Source organism: Trichomycterus rosablanca, chromosome 4, assembly GCF_030014385.1.
Source record: "Trichomycterus rosablanca isolate fTriRos1 chromosome 4, fTriRos1.hap1, whole genome shotgun sequence".
NCBI lineage: Eukaryota > Metazoa > Chordata > Actinopteri > Siluriformes > Trichomycteridae > Trichomycterus > Trichomycterus rosablanca.
Genome location: NC_085991.1, coordinates 1925051 through 1948356, shown reverse-complemented (window position 1 = coordinate 1948356; position 23306 = coordinate 1925051). Strand labels below are relative to the sequence as shown.

Sequence of the window (23306 nt, the reverse complement as noted above, 5' to 3'; positions counted from 1 at the left end):
AACTGATGAATCTGGTGTAAGCAGTAACTACCGTTCCTGTCATGAATGTAACCAAAGTGTAAAACATCACGTTAATAAATAAATATATAAATATGTACAGTACTGCAGTAAAAAAGTGTAATTGCCCCCTTTTTAATTGCCTTGCTTTTTGCTGGATCCAACCTTTATACCCAATCATGATTCCCTCACCTGTTACTATTATACCTGCTCATTGTGGAAGGTTTTAAAATCATTTGCCTTAAATACTTAATAAACATTTCACTTTTTTTTTTGGCCCATGTGCCACCTTTTTTGAATGGAATCGAATTCAAAATCAATATTTACATTATCCAATCAGGTTTTTGTAGTTTTGGCAGTTTTAAGACTCAAAAGAATTAACAAATCACATTGTTTTTATTGTAAAGAGACATTAACGTGTTACTGTTAGTTTTACTACTATATGGTTTAATCACAAATTACACCTTGACGTCATTCTTTATTTATTCCTTATTTAGTGCCCAACTATGGTGAGCACGAAGAGATTTGAAACACAGCCCTTGATTGGATGCGTTATTAATAATCTTTTTTAAAACTTTTTGTTGCCTTTAAAATGAATTGTGGATTTTATAAATGTAAAAAATATAGTGTTATATATGTAACGTTTACGCACCTATGCAAATAGTAGTAACAACAATAATATTATAATCAATATAAGAATTAATAGTTACGTATGAATTTATTTTTAGTTTTGTTTTAAAAATAGTTCTGGCTCGATTCTAAATTGCATTCTAAAATAAACGTAGTGCCCTATAAAAAGCGTTGACTGCATTATTTCATACCCTATGTAGTGCACATGTAGAATAAATATGGGAAGATTTGGCACACAGCCTGTACGCTAACGTTACAATGCTTTAATTTGTTTTGTATATTATTGGTTGTATATATTGTTCTGTTTTCTTTCAAATAAATTTGTGGGTGTTTTAAATGTAAAAAAAAAAACCTTAAAAACAAAACAACTGTTAGCAAAACAAAGCGAAACAGTTGTGACATATCTGACATATCGTCCAGTTTGTTTTAATAACACTCAAATGCAATGAAATGTAATATATTGGTTAACATAATAATCATTTATTTTATCTGTATATTTGTTTATTTATTTATAAATTTCTATCTCGACTGTGCTTTACAAACCGAACCGGATTTCAGATTTAAACTTGCTAAAGGTGTATTTTTCTGGCTCGATCCCAATTTGTATTTCATTTTATGCGTAGTGCATTAGAACCTGTATTATTGCGTACGCTATGTAGGGCACCTTTATAGGGAGAATGGTAAGATTAGGGACGCGGCCTGTGATTTTTTTTGGTTTTCTCATGTATACTGCTGCTGGGTTCACACGCTGGAGACGGGAGGACAGTTTTTATGCCACTGTGCCCTAAACATTATTGTAAACACCGAGTTTTATACAAAGGTAGGAATAAAATTTAACGTAATAAAGGTTAGATTTGATTTATAATTTCTCCTGTTTGAGCTGCTTAAAGAGAATTGTAGGTGATTTTGAGTGGTTTTCATTGTTGTGTTCGCTGTTGAAGGCTTTCACTGTGATGAACGGTTTTCTAGCACAACACGTAAACACAAGTATTTATTTTATTTCAATTCTTTATTATTAACATGTTGAGGGATTTAATTCCAGTTTAGCTTTGTTTACAAGTTATATAAACTGAGCGTGTTGTGGTTTTGTTTGGGTTTCTGTTCGTGTAGCAGCAGCTAGGCCGTTGATTACCAGGAGCTAATGGACAAACGCCAGCAGAAAATGTTCATGATTTACAGCCTCAGTGTTGAGATTTATGCAAATAATTTGCACAATTGATGTATAAAATCCTAAAATTCAGTCTGTTCCAGCTGTAGGTGAGCTCTGGTATGTTAGCTTAGCTTCTTATTGCTTTTTTACTGAGGGTTCAGTCTTAAATTTACATGCACAAGAGACCTACTGGTCTACATGTCATGGTAGTTTTGACTTTTTAGTTCTGTCTACATATTTGAATGCTCTGATGTTTAATCTTTTGCAGCCAAGGATCTCTGCAAGTGCAAGAAATCCACAGATACACACCCACACTGTTGAACTTTAGAAATACAATTATTTACTTGTATTTTGGTTTGAAGCTGAATCACAGATCTGGCTCATGTTTAGCAGGTTGAAGTTTCTCCACATGAGGGCGCTCTAAACACCCTGTACTTTATTTATCACTTTATTTATTTATTTATCGCCGCCTTACTTTCGCTAAGCCTACCGCAGACGGGGTACAAGCGTTGTGGCCGCCACACTTTCTCAGTCAAAGACGAGCAACTTAATTCTTGAGCTATATCATATAATTAGATTTAGATTTAAATTAGATTAGATTCAGCTTTATTGTCATCGTGCAGAATATAAGAACAGAGCTGATGAAATGCAGTAGCATCTAACCAGAAGTGCAAGATAGAGATTATTTACATATATCACAGTTAAAGTGCAGGAGTGACCAGATAAGTGAAAGGAGGAGTTAGATACTGCTGATCGTACAGTGTATAGAGTAGTGTATAATTACAGAGTGATGAAAGGTGAATAAAGGTAATACATGAGTATAAATATAGTAGAGTATAGAAGTATAGCAGTCAATAGTGCAATAGTGCCATGTGCAAATATTGATGTGCAAATTTGCAAATACATGATGGTACATATAGTATATATACACTTATCAGCCATAACATTAAAACCACCTCCTTGTTTCTACACTCACTGTTTATTTTATCAGCTCCACTTACCATATAGAAGCACTTTGTAGTTCTACAATTACTGACTGTAGTCCATCTGTTTCTCTGCATGCTTTGTTGGCTCCCTTTCACCCTGTTCTTCAATGGTCAGGACCCCCACAGGACCACCACAGAGCAGGTATTATTTGGGTGACGGATCATTCTCAGCACTGCAGTGACACTGACATGGTGGTGGTGTGTCAGTGTGTGTTGTGCTGGTATGCTTGGATCAGACACAGCAGTGCTGCTGGAGTTTTTAAACACCTCACTGTCACTGCTGGACTGAGAATAGTCCACCAACCAAATATATATCCAGCCAACAGCGCCCCGTGGGCAGCGTCCTGTGACCACTGATGATGGTCTAGAAGATGAGCGACTCAAACAGCAGCAATAGATGAGCGATCATCTCTGACTTTACATCTACAAGGTGGACCGACTAGGTAGGAGTGTCTAATAGAGTGGACAGTGAGTGGACACGGTGTTTAAAAACTCCAGCAGCGCTGCTGTGTCTGATCCACTCATACCAGCATAACACACACTAACACACCACCACCATGTCAGTGTCACTGCAGTGCTGAGAATGATCCACCACCTAAATAATACCTGCTCTGTGGGGGTCCTGACCATTGAAGAACAGCATGAAAGGGGGCTAACAAAGCATGCAGAGAAACAGATGGACTACAGTCAGTAATTGTAGAACTACAAAGTGCTTCTATATGGTAAGTGGAGCTGATAACATGGACAGTGAGGTGGTTTTAATGTTATGGCTGGTATATTACACTATACTTTGCATAATATGTACAGAGAAGGATGTAATAATAGCTGAATAATTTATTTCAGCTACTGTGGCACTGTTTATGCAAGTTTCACAGTTCCCTTCAGAGAAGTTTGTAATGGAAGTATGATAACGTAGATTTGTTCGAGTTGTTGGTCATCAGTCATTGTGTTTAAGCAGGAAAGTATTTTGAGAAGTATGACATTCAAATGATATAAATGCATCAGCAAATGCACCAGCCACATTCATTATGTAGGGGTCGGTCAGTAACCTCACTCCTCTGTCTCGTCAGGTGTGGAGGAGTGTACCATGTTGGAGAGAGAAGGGAGCGAGTGAGTGATGGGCTGCGCCTCGGCCAAGCAGTTATCGTCCGTACCTGGTGATGAGGAGGATCGGGAAAAAGCACACAGCAATGGAGACGCCTTCTCCTCAGGTAGGAGCGCCGTCAGCCTTTTTTTGGGAGGGTAGGTGGGGTACAAGGCAGGGGGGGTTCTCCTGAATTAAAAGAAATGTTTAAAATCTTGGAGTCTGGTTGGGTTGCACGTAGGAGAATGCATGCACCGACAAGGCATAACATTATGACCACTGACAGGTGAAGTGAATAACACTGATTATCTCTTCATCACGGCACCTGTTAGTGGGGGGGGGGGGATATATTAGGCAGCAGGTGAACATTTTATCCTCAAAGTTGATGTTAGAAGCAGGAAAAATGGGCGAGCGTGAGGATTTGAGCGAGTTTGACGAGGGCCAAATTGTGATGGCCAGACGACTGGGTCAGAGCATCTCCAAAACTGCAGCTCTTGTGGGGTGTGTCCCGGTCTGCAGTGGTCAGTATCTATCAAAAGTGCTCCAAGGAAGGAACAGTGGTAAACCGGCGACGGGGTCATGGGCGACCAAGGCTCATCGATGCCCGTGTGGTCCGATCCAACAGACGAGCTACTGTAGCTCAAACTGCTGAAGGAGTTCATGCTGGTTCTGATAGAAAGGTGTCAGACTCCAGGCCTCGACGGGTCAGGGCTGTTTTGGTAGCGAAGGTGGTCATAATGTTATGCCTTATCGGTGTAAATCAGAAGTACAGTCACGGTCATACGGTGGTGGTGCAAATGGCAAAATAACCTCAAAAAAGGGATTTGGAAGTGTCACAAAACCAGTGTAGCTACTGGTGCACAAAACTATTGGACGTCTGATCATATCAGGATTGACGGCGAGTTTAATAAAACAGCAGAAGTGAATCTTTGCATTTTAACTATCGAACCTTTTGTCTTCACGCCGATTATAACCGGATCAAAAGCCCGACTGGACTTCTGTCTTTCATGTCTGTGTATAGAGGGGAAGTAATGGAACATCAAAGCGACGTTATTCATTTATTTACACGCGGACCGTCGGGGCTGATCGTTAATCAAACCTCGGGACTCGTGACTGATGCTGCGTCTGTGTGTGTGTTTAGATGAGTACAAAATGAAAGGAGTGGAAAAGGTGAAGTACCTGCATGGAGAGGAGGAGCGAATGAACACCCGCAACCAGGAACATCTGGTACACACACACACACACACACACACACACACACACACACACACACGCGTGCAGGTTAACCTGGGTACTAAGTGGAAAATTTACCAGCTCAGTGCTGTGTGTGTAAGTGGAGCGGTTAAGGTACAGGACTAGTAATCAAAACGTCGCCCCACCTTTGCCAGGTTGTCACTTCTGTAGGGCGGCCACTAATGACTATTTTTCTATCTTTTAATCTATAGACTATTTTATCGATTAATGTAAACGATTAATTTTTCTTCCAAAAATGCAATTCTGAATCTCATTTACACTTCTTTTATTTTAACAACAGACTGTACGGTATGATAATAAAACACAGAACTAAATGTAAACAGGGTTTATGTCCATATGATCACATTCTCAAGAGCTCCATATTAAACAGAGTGCAGCACGTGTTTATGGTGTTCTGTACACAAAGCAACGTGCTTCAACTTATAGCAGAAATAAAACAGTTAGAGGTGGGCACGTCTCATTTTTAGCGCCGACGTCATGGACTAGGTCGACCAATCGCGGCAGCTTTACACTGTTGGACCATTGAGCAGCAGGGCATGTAATATGTGCGAGCATTTGTGCTGCTGTTACAGATGTTGGTTTTTATGTAAAAACATCAATCAAATATCGGTGATAAGAAGACGTGACGTGTTTGTCTCAGTTGTTGTTTTCTTTAGTTCATTGACGTGAGAAGAGTTTTGCGCTTCGCTCTCACCGCGACTCTCGACGTAAATAACCGATTTGCTCAGCGCTCGACTCGAGAGATAAAACATCATTAAAGTTCCACGATACGAACAAACATCTGTGTGAAATAACCATCAAAACCAGTCTAACAGCTCCACATGTATCTGTGTTTAACTGGATTTACTTCACGTCAAACGTTGTTTGTTCTGTCCGGGTCACTTTTACCACGTCATATCACACAGTTCATCTTTTTTTAAGGCACTTTAAAAATATCAGCGGCAAACTGACTCGAAATGTAATAATGTCATGTCATGTAGCTTATGTCAATAATATGCGTCTCGTTACTGCATTAATTATATGTAATATTCTTATCATTAAATGAGATGTTCAGTTTGAAGCCCTAAAAACACTTGCACTGTTAATTTAGATTTTCTTTTTATTTCATTTATCTTGAGTTTAAATTTCAGCTCAGTGAAGCACTTTAAGCTACATTTCTTGTAGAATTGTGCTTCAAATAAGGAACTTTATGTTGACCAGATTGTTAGTTAATCATTTACAAATCAATATTGCCTATATGGACAGCGATAAAAAAAAAAAAAAAAAAAAAAAAAAAAAAAGTGAACCTATAAAACTGAGGTGTTAAATTGGATGCGGTCGAAAATTTGGGTGCACCTAACTTTTGTGCTGGTGCACCTAAGAAGAAAAGGCGCACCAGTGCAACCAGTGCAAAAAGTTAGTCTATAGACCTGCCTTAATTACTTAGACAATAAACTGCCACAGTACTGTAAGTCGCTTTGGATAAAAGCATCTGCCAAATGCCAAAAACGTAAACTGTTCAAGCGCCATCACTGCCAGAGTGCTGCTGTTGGGCCCTTGAGCAAGTCCCTTAAGCCTCAGTTGCTTAAAATGTGCACTGCTTCGGATAAGGGCGTCTATTAAAAGCTGAAAATGTAAATGTGGCTAAAGTATGTAGACACCTGGTCATGAGCCCCACACTTGTGTTTAGTGACCTGCGCAGCAATTCCACCAAACGCCTTTGGGATGAATTGGAACTTGGATCATGTGCCAGGCTACTTCGTCCAACATCAGTGCCTGACTTCACAAATGTCGTTTTGACTGAACGGTCACAGACACACTTCAAAATCTTTTGAAAAATCTTTTCAAAAGAGCAGTTGGGGCAGTTGTAGACTAGCGATTAAGGTACTGGACTAGTAATCGAAAGGTTGCATGTGTAAGCCACTGCCAGTTTGCCAATGTTGGGCCCTTGAGCAAGGCCCTTAACCCTCAATTGCTTAGACAGTATACTGCCACAGTACACTAAATGCCTAAAATGTGAATGTAAAGAGCAGAGCCTGTTGTAGTATCAAAGGAGGGGGCGCTGATGGTCTTGGTAACATGTTCTGTTGTTGTGTTACAGGAGAAGAGCACATTTTTGCACAAAGGTAAACACAAAGACGCTGGTGGCGGAAATGCCAACAAAATAAGGTGTGTGCGCCCACAGAGTCCCGCCCCAGACTCGCCGGTCTTCGATGTTAAAATGACTTACAATATTTGTTATTTTTGTCGTTTGGTTTCTAGTATCCACTCCTCAGAGAGCCAGCAGGAGTTCTTCAGGATGCTGGACGAGAAAATCGAAAAGGTGAGCCGGAGCTAACGAGTTTTAAAGACGTTGAGTTTCGAGGTATTTTTTTCCCATAAGGATGTTTGGGAAACCTGTTAATGCGTCCATGGTCCCGTGGAGCTGCAAATATTTTAGTCTCATGTAAAATAATGAGGTTGTTTTTGACTCTTATACACTGAAAATAACACAAATATAATATAAACACACTGAAATACAATTTCAAACAGTTAAACATCAATAAAAATCAATAAAAGCTGCACTTTAGTTTTACTTCTTTATTGTTTCCTGACGCTTCTTAATGGTGGAGATGCTTGATCTTGGAATACCGTATTCCCTTCAGCACCGCGCATTCACATGAGAAGTGATAAAACCACTTTAGCGCCACTGTGCCGTTATTTCCTATGAAGTGTGCCGGCGGTGCACAAAACCTACCGTGACTTATTGTAGTAAAACAGCGAGTGAGGAATGTGATTAGTGGAGGAACTTATGAGCAGTAATAATGAAGAGAAGTTTAGTGCTCCTGTCTCCTTCTTTTACTACATTAAACCACGTTAAGCTTTATTTTGAACCAGAAGCGTTTTAGATACATGTGGAGCTGTAACCCTGGATCTGAACCTTATTCCACACTAATGCAGATTCAGCTCAGATTCACACTTTAATGAGCGCTGAATAAAGCGGCGGTTGCACACACGTTAATTTGTTTCATGGAGTTTCAAAGATTACGTTGAGTTACAAGGTACCGATGTAATAAGGTAAACTAGTGTGATAGTGTATCCTAAATGAACTTGTCTTTTTTTATTCTTTCAGGGTCGGGACTACTGCTCAGAGGAGGAGGACGTGACATAGCCTGATGCACTAGATCCTGTCCCGCCGTTCCTCTGATCCTTCCCTCCCTCGTCTAGTCGTTTCCCTCCGAGCACTGGCGTGTACATAGAACTCCACCATGACCAGGCCGTTACCCATAATCCCTCCAGTTTACACTGAGAGCAGCTCAACCGGTGGATTCCACCCCTTCGGTGCTCCAGTATTAGGAGACGGGAACGCCGGGACAGATTTAGGCATCGTCGTCATTATCGTCATCATCAGAAAGCCCTTGCCTTACACTAAGCCTTTTTTCCTTTTAAAGACTGGGAACTCTGGGAGAGTCGTGGACACAGAGACGTGACGGACGAGACCTGTCGAACTGTCCGCGTACATTCACCGATCGACCTCGTACTTTTTATCTTTTTTGCACCCGGACTGACCGAGATACGTCGGGAGAGATTCGCTGGCTCACGATGTCTTGCTGGATTCGGAAATTTGGAAATAAGAAGGACCGGTTCCTGAGCGTTCCTCACATTCCAGGCATTGTTTTTTTTATATACATGTTGAAAAGGTATTTTGTTCGTCGTCGAGTCTGTTATATGTCTATATATATATATATATATGTATGTATATGTATGTATATGTATATTTTTCTGTTTATTTGTTGTTTTTCATACTTGTTTTGCTTTTCAATATTTGAGTGGAACCCTTCTCAGGACCGCAGCGCTCCACTTTTCGACTGTTAGGACCTGCGAGCGAGGATTTAAGCACAGCCGGACGACAGATCTCGTCAAGAGGGACCAGTTACGTGTGATTTTAGCTTTTTGTTTCTCATCATGACATTTCAGGTCTGCTCCAGTGATCGCGTTTAGATTTTTTCTCGACGGCATTTTTCCGTCTAGCTGAAGGTTAACGTGACGTAGCGGTTTCTGAAAATTGTGCTCGTATGTACCACCATGCTCACGCTGGCATGTGCAGCTAAGCATCCTATACGGTTAAAGTCAAAAGTTTACAGACACTTGTGAGTAACGTGGACGTCACGGCGGTCGTGGGATTGGGTTCCCTGACAGTTTGCAGTAGCGCCAACTTATCCAATCCGATGGAATCCAAGAACCAGGGACAAACATGTGAAGTAGAAGCTGCTGGACCTCCACCACCACGACCAGAAGTAGCCTCTAAGCCCATGTGATGTAAAGCTTGCTTGACCGTAGGCAGTAATCCGGCAGCTTTTAGTTCATAGCAGACCTGTTTTTGGTGGTTGGCCAGCTGTTCCTGTTTTTAAAGGGTGCAGTCGTACTCGCCCTATTTGCGTGAGCTGAACAATAAGCAAAGAAGTCTTTCTATTATTCAGTCACAGAAGGAACAGTTGCAGAAATGCACTGCTGAGATCTTGAGCTTTCACATTTAATACCAAGTGTTGCTATTGACCTAGCCGGACGTCCAAACGGGTGCAGTTGGCCGAGTCTGAGGGAGGCCGACTGGGCTTCATTTCCACTGTACAATGAAGTGATGTGATAGTCTCAGCTCTCCTCGACCAGCGCACAGTTTGTACAACCGGCAAGAGAATTATTAGAAGGGAATTGGTTATGTCTCAAGTGAATAAACCTTCGACTTTAACTGTATTTCGATCAATGCTGGGAAATTCTGAAAACTATATGAATGATACCCACACAGTCCGAAAATCATGTCTTTTTTTGGTATAAAAAGCACCCACTGCAACCCTGTCGAATAAATATATTACACAAATATAGAAATTTACTCTGCTGGCTCTGATTTCAGTGTAAAGAATTCAGGTAACAAAATGACACCCTCTGCACCCTGTTTGTATACCCTCTGTCTCGGACCGGATTGGTTCAGATGAGTGTGAGCATGTAGACCACACGGCAGGAGTCAATTTTGCAGCAGCACGAAGGTTCTACCCTGGATATTTGAGCATCAGCTGTGGTGTGCTGGTGGATCAGACCGCTGTGCCACCTAAAACCCAGACTGGCCAGTTTTGATGCAGGACAAACACTCGCAGTCGAACTTGAGATGCGCTTGCATGCCCGGCCTTCGCTCGTTGAATGACTATAATGGAAATGAACCAGGATGGGCAAGAGTAGCCTCAGCATCGGTACATCAAACAATGTCCTTATTACTCAGTTATCAGTGATCCAATCCAATAAGAACAACTCCAGACTGAAGCGTTTTCGCTCATTAGACCATTATAATTAGGACCTGGAAATGTGCTGAATTTTACAGACCTTGTTTTTCAAAAGAAAGATTTCACGGCGGTCATTAAAGCACACTCGTAAATTACATGATAAAATAAACGAAGCTACAACACACAGTACAGCTACCTTAGCAGTCCTTCCTGCGTCCACAGAATTGGTTGTTTGTTTATTAGGATTTTAACGTCATGTTTTACACAGAAAATTTGCCTAATTTTATGGATTTTTAAAGAAAAAAAGTCACATTTCGCAACAGTTAAATTAAATCACACCCCTACTAATTAAATGATAGAATAAATAGAAGCTGTAACACAGCACAGCTACCCTAATAGTTGAATGTAAACCTAGAACATCCAGCGACGATTCGAGGCTTAATGTACTTCATGAACCCCCCTTCCCCAGCGAATTTTACAGCGAATTGCATACAACATATTAAAAGCTCATTAGGTACCATTAGGTGGGGCCTTAATTGTAATATTTTCCTGTAGTTTTGCGTGTTGGTTCCTCACGACTCAAAACCACTTCTGCATTCATCGCTGGGTTCTCATGTGGCTGTAAAATCGGTGGCGATGTGCTTCAGGTTTATGAACTCATCGGCCATGGACACACGTCTCCGTTCCGGTTTTATCTGACCTGTAGCGGTTCTGACTTCCTCACAGCGGGAAATGCACCACAGAGATGCTGCCAAACCGGTTGGTTAATGGTTGTGATGCAGACCAATCGCAGTTCTGATAAGGACTCCCTTCATTTACGCTTGAACGTGAGCTTGCAGCTATAACAGTCTGCCCTCATCTGGAGAGGTTTTCCACGAAATGTGGCACTGATGTGGGATCAGAAAGCAACCACCTCTGTTCCAATATTCAGTCCAGAGCTGTTCGATCAGTTGAATGATACAGCTATTAGCAGTGAGTGTGACTAAAAGACCTGAACTAACCTATTAGAAGGGGTGTCCACATACTTTCGGCCATATAGTGCTTTACATTAAGTGTCCATACATCTGTGTTCTTGTTTTGCATTTGATTTTTGACAAGAAGAACAGCAGCACCAAATAAAGGCTTGATCCAGTTCAGTGTTGAATTTAAGGTGGAAATATCTGAAGTGTTGAATTTAAGGTGGAAATATCTGTACTGTGTTAAATTTAAGGTGGAAACATCTGAAGACCGGTGTTGAAATTAAGGTGGAAACATCTGAAGACCGGTGTAGAATTTAAGGGGGAAATATCTAAAGGCCGGTGTTGAATTTAAGGTGGAAATATCTGAACTGCACGATCATCCTGCGTTCCACCTTAACCGCTCGCCACTGTCCCATCTTGCTCACGTTTGCCGTTGCCGTTTGCGGTGCTGTCGGCGTCCCACGTCCTTGATGTCTACAGGCGGGTCAGGGGTCACCAGGCCGTCGCTCAGCCGCTGATACACCAGCGTGGAGTCCGAGGCCACGGCGCAAAGGAGCATGGGACTTCCACGTCCCAGAATGCACCTTAGACTGAGAGAAATAAAGAGAGTTAGATTTTAGATTTGTTATCACGTGTGCACACAGTGCATTATGGGAAAACAAAAATCATATAGTCATATGTAAGCACTTAATTGTGGTCAAAGTCAAGTGAGTCCAGAGTCAGTCCTAGAACTCTCATGTACAGCTGGGGTAATTCAGAGAACCCAATCCACCTACTGGTATACTTCTTAAATGTTCCAGACAGATGTGATGCATGTTTTTATTCCTGTTATCTGTTAGTAAGTGTCTGACTGTCGGGGGAGTTTGGCAGGTTTCACAGTGTGGGGTACCCTCCCCACAAAGGAAGTCATGATCCTGCAGCAGGTGGGTTTGTGCTGCTGGTGATGGATTTCTATCACATGCTTTAAAAACCACACACACACACATTCTAATTCTCAGTCCACTCACTCTCTGTGGCTGACGCTTCGGTGTGCAGGAAGTGGATAAACCACCTGAAGCGCGTCCTCTTCCTTTTCACGGCCCTCCAGCAGAACTGCCCGCACTTCGGGGCAAGATACTCCAACTACGTCCCTCCAACCACGACCTGCAACACAACAATAAGGTCAAACGTTTTACAATCTATTGTAAGAAGTAGCCTAAAGTACGTGAACAAAGTATTGATCCACAGTGATCGCTAAATGACCTGCTGGTAACATCCTGGTCCCAGATACCTCAGGACTCCTTTAGATGTCTTGTGGAGTCCACGTGTCAGGCTGTCTCGACAGCTTATCAGGCAGGTGGTCCTAATGTTTTGGGGCAGGACCTTAGTTTGACTAGTGTGGTAGAAAGGAACTTTAATGGTCTGCACCTCAACCCCACTGAACATCTTTGGCCTTTTAGTCCAACTGAATGAGCACAAATTCCCATATACAAACTTCTATATACAAACAAAGTCAGTTTTAGCCACATTGTCATACAAGCTCATGGTCAAGTGGCCAACATTTTGGCCAAATTGTCCAAATACAAGAGCAGGCCGCACATCAGTGGCTCATCATACTATTAAAGCAAGAAAATCACAAACTGCTCGACTCTCATTTTCTCACCTTCTGTCAAATCCAGATAAACCAGGAACGCCGTGTAAACCTGAGCACTGTCACCTACTCCCAGATCCATCAGCTCCTGATACTGGAAAATAAATAATGAGTAATTATTAAATGTTTATTTTTCATTCCTACAGTTGGGATGAAAGGTTTACATACATTTATAAGACATTTGTGTCTCATAACAGTTTTAGGAATTTAATTTTGTGCTAATTTTCTAACTTTTGTCATAAAATGACAAAAAGGGAGGAATGTGACAGAAAAATGTTAATTTACACAAGAAGTATTAATACATGATTAATTACTACTTAGAAAATGTAGATATGCTTAGGGCATTTCTGCCAGTAGTCATACTCCAAGAATACTGCTACAATAGAATGTTACTGGATGTATACATGTTAAGAAGTGCGTCAATTGCATTGTATGATGTCCAAAGCCCAGTTCTAGCTGATTTAGACCAGTTCCTATATTAACTGTGGAATCTTCCACTGTCCTACAAGGTCACCAACAAGATATATAAGGATGTTTATTATTGTTGTTGTTATCGCATTCACACAGCCTCTGTGTGATCCTTCTCTGCAGACAAGATTTAAACTCTTTTCTACCCACAATCCAGTCTCTGAGCTATTTTATTAAGGGTTTTTCCACCACACTATATTTTGTTCTGTTAAGTATAAAATATCCATATTCATATTGCTCAGAAACAAATTATAATTTATAAAAAATACTCATTTTACATACTACAACTCTTATACTGACTGTTACCTTTTATTAAATTGAAATAACATATTTGTATGAAATAATTTCAATAACTTTTAAACAAGTGGTCATATTGCTCCAAAACAAGTTGTATTATATCAAGTGTAACCCACATTACATACTACAACTCTTATACTGATACTGTCACCCTTTATTACATAGTAAAAACAGATTTGTATTTAATAACTTCAATAGCATTTAAAGTATTCGTCATATTGCTCCAGAACAAGTTGTGTATTATCAAGTGTAACCCACATTACATACTACAACTCTTATACTGACACTGTTACCCTTTATTACATAGTAAAAACAGATTTGTATTTAATAACTTCAATAGCATTTAAAGTATTCGTCATATTGCTCCAGAACAAGTTGTGTATTATCAAGTGTAACCCACATTACATACTACAACTCTTATACTGACACTGTCACCCTTTATTACATAGTAAAAACAGATTTGTATTTAATAACTTCAATAGCATTTAAAGTATTCGTCATATTGCTCCAGAACAAGTTGTGTATTATCAAGTGTAACCCACATTACATACTACAACTCTTATACTGACACTGTTACCCTTTATTACATAGTAAAAACAGATTTGTATTTAATAACTTCAATAGCTTTTAAAGTATTCGTCATATTGCTCCAGAACAAGTTGTATTTTTAAAAAAGTCTGTTTTTATTATGTAATAAAGGGTAAAAGTGTCAGTATAAGAGTTGTAGTATGTAATGTGGGTTACACCTGATAAAATACAACTTGTTTTGGAGCAATTTGATGAATACTTTAAAAGCTATTGAATAAAAAATCTGTTTTTACTATGTAGTACAAGGTGACAGTGTCAGTATAAGAGTATCATAATTCTAAGCGATGAGCTGTTAAAAAGCTATTAAAAGTATTTCCTAAAACAAAAAATAAATGGTTTTAGTGCTTGGACCCCTATGATCTCTATCTGCTGCTGTTTCTGTGTTATGTGAGTGTTTAGACGCTCCCTGAGCTCCTGTAGCGGTTACAGCACACATTGAAAGCAATGTATTGTTTACATTTTAAAAAGAACCTATTACTGTAGTAAACTGAGATGTAGTCGATTGTCTTGATTGCCAACAATGACCAGTTACACAGATTAGCCTTTTTGGACGCATCTTTTAAAAGCTATTGAAGAAAGAAATCCGAATATGAAACCAACCGCAGTATAACACACTTGGCAAAATCGGTTCTATTAACTACTGCATTTCTTGGAAAGACAATCAAAGTACAATCAAAGCTTAATCTTTCAGCATGATGTAGCCATTCCAAAAACAGCTGTGTTATCTACTTATTATCTAAGTGCAGTTAAATAGATAATAAGACGCATTTGGGACACAGCCGATAATTAATAACAGTACATGGAGAAAACAAACTTACCATGGGATGCCGAGTCATCCAGTTTGCGGGTCCAGCTTGATTTTCTTCGTTCATGCTTGTATTTATTTTTACAAATATTGTTTTTATATAATTACAGTTTTAAATTTTAAACACGTTAATACAAATCGGCACAGTGTGTATGCAAGCATGAGTATTTGTTTTTGTGCTGCACTCTAAGCGTTCCGGGAAACGGACTCGAATTCAGTTCAAAGGTTCCGCACGACAATGGCAAAAATGAAATTCAAATATATATTTATCTCAAAATTGTTTTAATGTTTATGTACTATTCAAATGTTTACACATATGAAATAACGCACTGAGTACTTGGTTTGATCTTTTAAACGCTTAATATAAACACAATTAACAGTTATTTCAATAAATACAAGTTGAACCACTTTAATATGCGACAAATTAGTTAAATCATTAACGAGCCGCTTGTGATTTAGTGAGCTACTTTGAATGAAAGGTTGCACGATTCCAAAAATTAGGAGTCGACTCCGAGTCAGTTTTTATTAATTTGATATGAACTCAATGGGTTTGATTCAAAGAGTCGATTCTATTCGGTACATTTCTCGATTCCAAAAACTCAAACGCAGTAAAGAAAAACAAGATCTATAACAATAAACAGTCCCGTAATAATATCATTACTTGTTGTTTATTTACACTGATGAGTCAAAACATTAAAGCAACCCCTTTAAAAATGTGCCTGTTAGCATGAAATATTGGACTGATGGAGGTTTGACGTATTGAATGCAGCACATCTGATCAGCATAAAGACCTGAGTTACATTATAAACCCCAGATGTAAATTAAATGTATGTCTGTTACATTCATAAACAGTTCTATGTGACAGGTTTTGCCAGTTTAGCGTGAACAAAAATGTAAAAATGTTAAAGCCAGTTGAGTAGAATTCACTCCTGAGGTCTTTAACCATGTTCAGTGTCCTCCTCTTTTCCTTATCTTCCACTTCTGAAAATAAGACACGAAGTAAGATTCAATACAGCTCTTTGAAAACAAGTGTTCACTTCACATTGTGTTTGTATTACTTGATTTTAAGATAAAGAAATGTAATACATACTGTATATAATAAAGAAAACAAACCTTTTTCTCTGTAGATAAAGTTGCACCAGCCAATGCACAGCAAAAGGCCAGACGAGCATAAATGCCAGTGAGATTGGTGACACGTCCAACTGGTGCCGGTAAATCTGCTAACAAGTTATACAGAGTAGCAGTTAAAGTTTACAAGGATAGTATTAAATAATCTGTTTAACACTAATAAACAGGCCCATATTTAGATACAACACAAAAGTATAACACATTATAGAAGCAGCTGATATTCAACTGAATTCCAGATTAGTAACAGCCTGTTAGAAGGGTAGTTGTAGCCTAGCGGGTAAAGTACTGGACTAATAATCGAAAAGTTGCTGGTTCAAGCCCCATTACTTCCAGGTTGCCACTGTTGGGCCCTTAAACAAGGCCCTTAACCCTAAATTTCTTGGACAGTGTACCGTCACAGTACTATAAGTCGCTTCGGATAAAAGCGTTCACTAAATGCAGAAAATGTAAAATGTAGAAGGAAACAGTTTAGAATTGGGTTACCTAGTCCTATATAAATGTATATAATGCTCCTGATTTTCCTACATAAAACAAATAAAAAAATTTTAATCACAATGTAAACAAATAATATCTAATATGAGCTAATGCCATATGTCTATTTACTGTTCCTACCTTTCTGGCTGAAACACGCTGAGGATCACGCTGAGGTGCAGATGTTTGAACCTAAAAAAAGTAACACAGTCACCTTTTTAAATGATTAAACTGTACTAAAATTATTACAAACAAAACACTAGGCTTGAACAATCAAATGCAAAGTGCCCAATACTAGCTAGATGGTGTGCAAACATTTTAGGCACATCTGACAGGGGGTGCCAGGGTGCACAGGGGAATTTTTCGCTGGTCATTGAGTTTACCCTCAATTCTCAAAAATATTTCAGACTCACGTGTGACCGTTTCTGATTTTCCAGACTGTTCAGCCTCTCTAAGATGCTCTGCATGTCATTCTGTAGACGTGCCAACAGCTCGGTGATCTGTATGTCCATGTACGTCTTTGTAAACTCAGAACGAACATTTACTGATGTTACGGTACCACTGCAGGGTGGCACAGCGTTCCCTGTTAGCCTGCATCCTGAAAGAGATGACAGAATGAAAATAAATAACCCAACAGCAGTGGATTCTGGGAAATTGTAGTACTAATGTTCAGTTTTGTGGCTAAAATGACAACTCCCAAATGTTGGGAGTCTATTGATAGAAAACAGCTAGGAGAATATAAATCTATTATATAATCTGTCTAGTATATTATGCTATATTATAGTTTTACAGAGTATGGAAAACCGGACTAATGCAGGAGCTGTAGCAGTGATGATGAGGCAAATCCACATCCAGCCTTCCTTCCCTCAGACACAGCCACTTCTGTCTGCCAAGTGACCGTCCAGGCCAGTAGCACAACGAGACTCAAGTGAGTTAGTGTACCAGAATACTGCAGCACCTTGGAGCAGTTGTATCCTTAAATGATCTCAGGGCTAAAACTAACTAAATTCACTTTGATTTAAAGGCTCTTACCTTAATGAATCGTGTAGTACTACTAATTGTATTGCCAATTCAAGTATAGACACACTAGATGGTGCTAGATTCAAACATTTCAGAATAAAGGTCTGCTAATGCTGAATGTAGAATTCAATGCTGTGTTTTCATAACCACAAATAGTCTGAAACTTACTGTGGGATGGGAGTACTAATGTTTAACACATTTTTATTATTTTACTCTTTGATTAAGTAAATACAAGAAATGAAGCATTTTTGAAATGTTGGCTGTTTACTAAGGTCTCGTAAGGTAATGTCGCTCTTGTTTGACACCAGTACCCACCAGTAAATCATTTCTAAACAACCCTGTAACAGTCGGGTACCACTGATCCAGGCCATGGTCCTTACATAGTTTACCAAAGTGATGTAAAATGCAGTTGAAAGTGAATCCCACCTCTTCCTCTTCTAACTGAGCCCCTGTCAAACTGGACCGGTTCATGCATCTCCAAAACAAGTGGGGTTGGTCCTGCTCCCCGTGGGTACCCATCTAGAGTCACACACTGATCCTCTGTGTTTTGCCTCGGCCCCTCCTGATTTCTGGCTCTAGTCGCTGCTGGTTGTGCCAAACGGGCCTCGGCTGCATCTGAACCCTGAGGAAACCATCAAACACAAAACTGCTTAACATCAATCATAAAACCATAAAACAAATCACACGGGCTGAATACACACAGTGATGTGAAAAAGTAACTGCCCCCTTTCGAGTTGGTTCCTATTGCACATCCAGGACACCAAATAACCCATTTTATGTCAACTGCTCTGTTAAGGTCTCACTACTGCATTTCTATAGGGGTCAAATCAGTCAGGACATTTATTAAGTCATTCTGGCAATTTGGATCAGTTACTTCGCATAACTCAACTACATCAGCTTCAGCTCACTGACAGATGATCTCACGTTATCCTCAAGAATTATCTGAAGAGTGGATGACGTGTTCCAAACCATACTAAATAGTAGTACCCTATTTAGTGCACTATCAATGGTGTAGTTACACCATATGTGGCAGATTCTGTGGCTTCAAAGAAAATCTCAGAGCAGGAGGAAAATAATAATAATAATAATGACACGTGTCTCTACTGAAAAACATTTAAAATACAAAGTAAAATGATTAAAAACCACTGTGGTTAAGTGATTAATTTACTCAAATATTTTTAGAGGGTTGAACTGATGTTGTCGGGCCCCTGAGCAAGGCTAATAATCCTTAGTTGCTTAGATCGAATTCTGTCTCTGTAAAAGTGTCTGCCAAATGCACGAGCGTAAGAGCTATTTTATGCTTAGAGAGATACAGAAGTACATCACATAAATAAATGTGAATGTTCAGGTCAGTGTGTTTGTACCTCTTCATCTGAAGACTGTTCCACTGAGCCACTGTACAATAACTCGCTGTTGGAGTCGTCAGACTGCAACTTCTGCCCATTGTCATCACCCCCATCTGTACGAGAAACATCATCAATAAAATATCAATCATCTAATCTTGTGCTACAGAGGTTACACCCCTTTCACTGGGGCTGACAGGTACAGAAGCCACACCTCCTTCATTGGGACTGACAGGTACTGAGGCCACACCTCCTTAATTGGGACTGACAGGTACTGAGGCCACACCTCTTTTACTGAGACTGACAGGTAGAGGCCACACCTCCTTCACAGTGACTGACAGGTACACAGCTCATACCTCCTTCACTGTGACTGACAGGTACAGAGGTCATACCTTTTTTACTGGGACTGACAGGTACAGAGGCCACACCTCCTTATTGTGATTGACATGTACAAAGGACACACCTACTTATTGTGATTTACAGGTACAGAGGCCACACCTTCATTGGAACTGACATATACAGACAGACTGTTTCCTTTTTTACTGGGACTACAGTTATAGGTATTGAGTCCACGCCTCTTTTACTGGGACTGATATCCAGATGACAGGCCTCCTTTAATGGGACTGACAGGTAGAGGACACATCTTCTTCACTGGGACTGCATCTTCTTTTACTGGGACTACAGTAATAGATAAAAAGGCCACGCCTTATTCACTTGCACTGACAGGTACAACAAATGTAAAAACGTAAATGTACCATCAGCAAGGTTCTCCAACTCCAGATCATCTTCTACACCTTCACCAGAGCTTCCGTTCTCCTCATTCTTTACTTCCTCCGGTGCATCATCTTCCGTTCCTTCGTCACTGCTGTCTGTTTGATTAACACTAATATGTCAGCATTGTGTGTATATTACGCTGTGTTTAGGACTGAACAGGGTTCAGTCACTTACATGGTTCAGCAGCCTTACTAACGTCCATAAACAATGCTTTGGTTGGAACGGTGTAAAACACAGTACTATTGGATTCTGAAGCACTTAAATGCATTCTTTTCTGGATGATGATTTAGGTGTTACTGTCTGGCTGCCTGATTAACAAATATGCTAATAGTCATGAGCAATACACCTGTCTGAAAGCTTAGTGTTAACTGGAGGAAGAATAGTGTGGTGGAGGAAGAATAATGGTTTAATACCTAGGTGACCCACAAATATAAGCCATGACCCTCAGAATCCACATAACCTGCTGCACCACCACGCCAACCATATAATCAACTCACAACAAACTCGATCGTAAGATCAGAAACAGAATAAAAGGGACAGATGTGAAACTAATCAGGCATTAAATGAGAAAAATACAGAATGGTACCTGATATCTCAGATCTACTGGTGATGGTCTCATCCTCGCCCTCGGTCTCATCTTCAACCAGTTCGTAAAAAGGTTCAAGCACATCCAGCAGGCCGGCGACCTCCTCTGTCACGGGCAGGATCTCCAAGATCTAATGAATCAGGTGTGCGTTATTATGAAAGAACTGATTCTTAAATCAATTCAGTACAATAATGCAAAGGTGTAGAAGAGTGTTGAATAATGATGGGAGCATTATTCATCATTACACACGCCTATAATATAATGTTCTCAAAATTATTTACCAGCTTAATTTCCTGAACGTACTCCTTCATGGCTTGGGCCTTCGACATGTCGCCTAAAGCTTTCCACCCCTCCCTGGCAACAAACATGAAAATAATGTCACATCATGTATTATAACTGTGCACAGTGCTGTGTGTAAGTAAGTGCCCCCCTCCTTTCCACTGCCACTGTTATTCGATATGTGCCTAACTAACTGATTTAATAAACTGTATTTTTATTTATTTAGGGGATAATCAATGAGTTCACCAAATTTAATTAAATTAATTCAATGAATCAAGCAGCCACTTAAGAGTTTCTATATAAACACTTTGCCATTAGTCACTCAAAAAGGGAGCCAATATGTCCAAACAGAGGAAACTCTGTACAGTACTGTGGTAAATTAACAAATGGCTTAGCAAAAACTCAGAGAACTTCATGACTCTACAGTATTAAAAGGACTTACTCTGAACACTGACTCTTATTAAGGCAAATTAAAGTGCTACCAAATATTAAGAAATAAATAAAACAGATGATACTTACCATTTTGCTTTAGCAGAGGAGTTCCAGCCAGTGGGTTTTCTGGTGTTGCACGGCCCAACCGTGGCTTGTTCGTAGTAGCTGTAAAACCTTATCATCATGTCTTCGGATGGTACGAAGGGACCTGATGAGTGCAAAAAAGTATTTGCATTCATTTTGCATTCTGAACACACATTAAAAAATGCATAAATATTTAAATAAGGAGCTTGTGCCTATTATAGCATTAGAACGCTGTTCCTGCCTTACAGGAATCCTGGTGGGGTCTTTTTCTAGTTAAGTTCATATGAATGAAGGTTTGATCTTCTGTACATTCTGAAGGGCTTTTCTGCTCACCACAGTTGTAAAGAATGGACATTTGCGCCATTCCACCCTGTCCTCTCTCATCAGCACAGCACAACATGTGTTCCTAATAAAGTGGCCAGTGAATATATCAAATAATGTAGTTACAATACAATAATAATAAAATAACAGTAATAAATACCACTCATTACTCTCTCACTCACTTTCTTAACCGCTTATCCAATCAGGGTCGAGCGGGGGTGCTGGAGCCTATCCCAGGTTTTCAATGGGCGCAAGGCACACAGTAACACCCTGGACGGGGCACCAGTCCATCACAGGGCACACACACACACACACACACTCATTCACCTATAGGGCAATTCAGTGTCTCCAATTAACCTGACTGCATGTTTTTGGACTGTGGAAACCCACGCAGACACAGGGAGAACTGACGGACTGCCAACCTGGGAATCGAACCCAGGACCTTCTTCTACCACTAATTATAATAATAAAATGTATAAATGTAATGATAATACAGATAGTAATTATAATAATAAAAATAATAATATGAATGTATTACCATCTTCAGGTAGACTTCTCATCACTTTAACAGCTGCTTCAAATCTTTTCTCGTGAATACATTTGTTGTTCGACATTCCTTAAAATTAAAAATGTGTAGTAATTTTCTAAAAGAAGTATCTTTATAAGGACGTGTAGTTATTTTAAAATATATAATAATAAACGACGTGCTAGATTTATTCTATACATTAAATATGACTAAGAGTGCATAAATACATTAAGATAACATTAAAATAAACACATATTATCCTCTAAAGAAACTACATGATTATTATTTTTTTTAAAATAATGATTAGTTGTAAATATGCGCTTTCATAGAATAACAATCCGTAGAATACAGTACATTCACCACCTGTTAAAGTACAGAAAGCCGACGTGAGGGATTGTGGGAAATGTAGTTTTACAGTGAGCTGAGACGACCGTATAAATAATGAAACAGCCAGGCTTTTTCCTACAAGACCCATAATGCTGTGCGCGAAAAGCAGTTAAGATGACGGCCGAATTACAAGCCGCTTAGTCTTGTATGCGTAGTGCACTAAGTAGGGCTTGTTAATCACAGACCTCACAAAGTGCTTTTACCAATATTTGAACAGCATTGAAAGTGTGGTTATAAATGTTGAAAACATAAAAACACTGAAAAAATAAACATTTAAATGACAAAGTGTTCAGAAGTTAAATTAGCATGCTACATGCTAAATGTGAAAATGCATTGTATGAGTCAAATTCAACCCTTCAGGCCTACAGTTGAGACTGAAATTTAATATATATTCAGTGGTGTATAAAGTACCGGAAGGCCATACTTGAGTAAAAGTACAAGTATCTTACCAGAAATTTACTTTGATAGAAGTAAAAGTCACCTTTTAGAATATTACTTGAGTAAAAGTCTAAAAGTATCTGATGTATAACGTACTTAAGTATCAAAAGTAATTTGATATTAAATGTACTTAAGTATTAAAAGTAGAAGTAAAAGTAAATGCTAGTATAAATGGAAGTGGTCATTTTAAATATAAAGATTGTTTTTTTAAGCCTGTAAACCACCTTAACAATTAACCTGTTTAACCTGTTCCTTTCATCTGAACATGATTTGTGTCAATTCATGATCATAATCAACTGTTGACATCACCTGTTTGAAATCATGACATTATTTGGTTGTTTTTTTAACTTATTACTAGCCCTAAATGTTCCTGTTCCAACGTTTTTAGAATGTGAGTCGATGTAAATGTAAGAAACACTGCATCTATTTTATTTGCAT

General features: G+C 39.4%; 3 protein-coding genes across 8 annotated transcripts; 1 reads left to right on the top strand and 2 right to left on the bottom strand.

Annotated features, from left to right (window-relative positions):
* The first annotated feature begins 1229 nt into the window (after positions 1 to 1229).
* zgc:55943 (uncharacterized protein LOC406337 homolog) lies at positions 1230 to 8763 on the top strand. 3 transcript variants are annotated; one of them, XM_062993774.1, is made up of 6 exons: positions 1230 to 1447; positions 3834 to 3974; positions 4989 to 5074; positions 7182 to 7206; positions 7343 to 7403; positions 8193 to 8763. In XM_062993774.1, exons 2-6 carry the CDS (start codon positions 3881 to 3883, stop codon positions 8224 to 8226), a joined length of 300 nt encoding a protein of 99 aa, XP_062849844.1. In that variant the 5' UTR covers positions 1230 to 1447; positions 3834 to 3880; the 3' UTR covers positions 8227 to 8763. The 3 variants fall into 3 exon arrangements, with proteins under 3 accessions (XP_062849844.1, XP_062849842.1, XP_062849843.1); XM_062993773.1 differs by having other exon boundaries at positions 1235 to 1447; positions 7182 to 7249; XM_062993772.1 differs by lacking the exon at positions 7343 to 7403 and having other exon boundaries at positions 1231 to 1447; positions 8512 to 8763.
* Positions 8764 to 10384: 1621 nt separating this feature from the next.
* tsen15 (TSEN15 tRNA splicing endonuclease subunit) lies at positions 10385 to 15218 on the bottom strand. The gene is made up of 4 exons (XM_062992900.1): positions 15093 to 15218; positions 12934 to 13015; positions 12299 to 12434; positions 10385 to 11881 (listed from the first exon to the last, which is right to left on the bottom strand). Exons 1-4 carry the CDS (start codon positions 15144 to 15146, stop codon positions 11713 to 11715), a joined length of 441 nt encoding a protein of 146 aa, XP_062848970.1. The 5' UTR covers positions 15147 to 15218; the 3' UTR covers positions 10385 to 11712.
* A 193-nt stretch (positions 15219 to 15411) lies between these two features.
* Positions 15412 to 22131, bottom strand: acbd5b (acyl-CoA binding domain containing 5b). Of its 4 annotated transcripts, none has more exons than XM_062992895.1 (12): positions 22056 to 22129; positions 21530 to 21602; positions 21200 to 21320; positions 20683 to 20755; positions 20402 to 20531; positions 19797 to 19910; positions 19063 to 19157; positions 18125 to 18320; positions 17092 to 17276; positions 16820 to 16870; positions 16193 to 16299; positions 15412 to 16060 (listed from the first exon to the last, which is right to left on the bottom strand). In XM_062992895.1, the coding sequence occupies exons 1-12, from the start codon at positions 22056 to 22058 to the stop codon at positions 16048 to 16050; spliced, it is 1161 nt and encodes a 386-aa protein (XP_062848965.1). In that variant the 5' UTR covers positions 22059 to 22129; the 3' UTR covers positions 15412 to 16047. The 4 variants fall into 4 exon arrangements, with proteins under 4 accessions (XP_062848965.1, XP_062848967.1, XP_062848968.1 ...); XM_062992897.1 differs by having other exon boundaries at positions 16193 to 16296; XM_062992898.1 differs by lacking the exon at positions 22056 to 22129 and adding an exon at positions 21700 to 21755.
* Between the last annotated feature and the right edge of the window lie 1175 nt (positions 22132 to 23306).

Coding starts and splice junctions, on each gene's coding strand:
- zgc:55943 (XM_062993772.1), top strand. CDS start 3,881: ATGGGCTGCGCCTCGGCCAAGCAGTTATCGTCCGTACCTGGTGATGAG. Junction 5,075..7,181: donor CCCGCAACCAGGAACATCTG/GTACACACACAC, acceptor GTTGTGTTACAG/GAGAAGAGCACATTTTTGCA. Junction 7,207..8,511: donor GAGCACATTTTTGCACAAAG/GTAAACACAAAG, acceptor TTCCTTTTAAAG/ACTGGGAACTCTGGGAGAGT.
- tsen15 (XM_062992900.1), bottom strand. CDS start 15,146: ATGAACGAAGAAAATCAAGCTGGACCCGCAAACTGGATGACTCGGCAT. Junction 12,435..12,933: donor TTATCTGGATTTGACAGAAG/GTGAGAAAATGA, acceptor GTTGTGTTGCAG/GTCGTGGTTGGAGGGACGTA. Junction 11,882..12,298: donor CGAAGCGTCAGCCACAGAGA/GTGAGTGGACTG, acceptor TATTTCTCTCAG/TCTAAGGTGCATTCTGGGAC.
- acbd5b (XM_062992896.1), bottom strand. CDS start 22,131: ATGTCGAACAACAAATGTATTCACGAGAAAAGATTTGAAGCAGCTGTT. Junction 20,532..20,682: donor ACGTTCAGGAAATTAAGCTG/GTAAATAATTTT, acceptor CTGATTCATTAG/ATCTTGGAGATCCTGCCCGT. Junction 19,911..20,401: donor CAGTAGATCTGAGATATCAG/GTACCATTCTGT, acceptor TTAATCAAACAG/ACAGCAGTGACGAAGGAACG.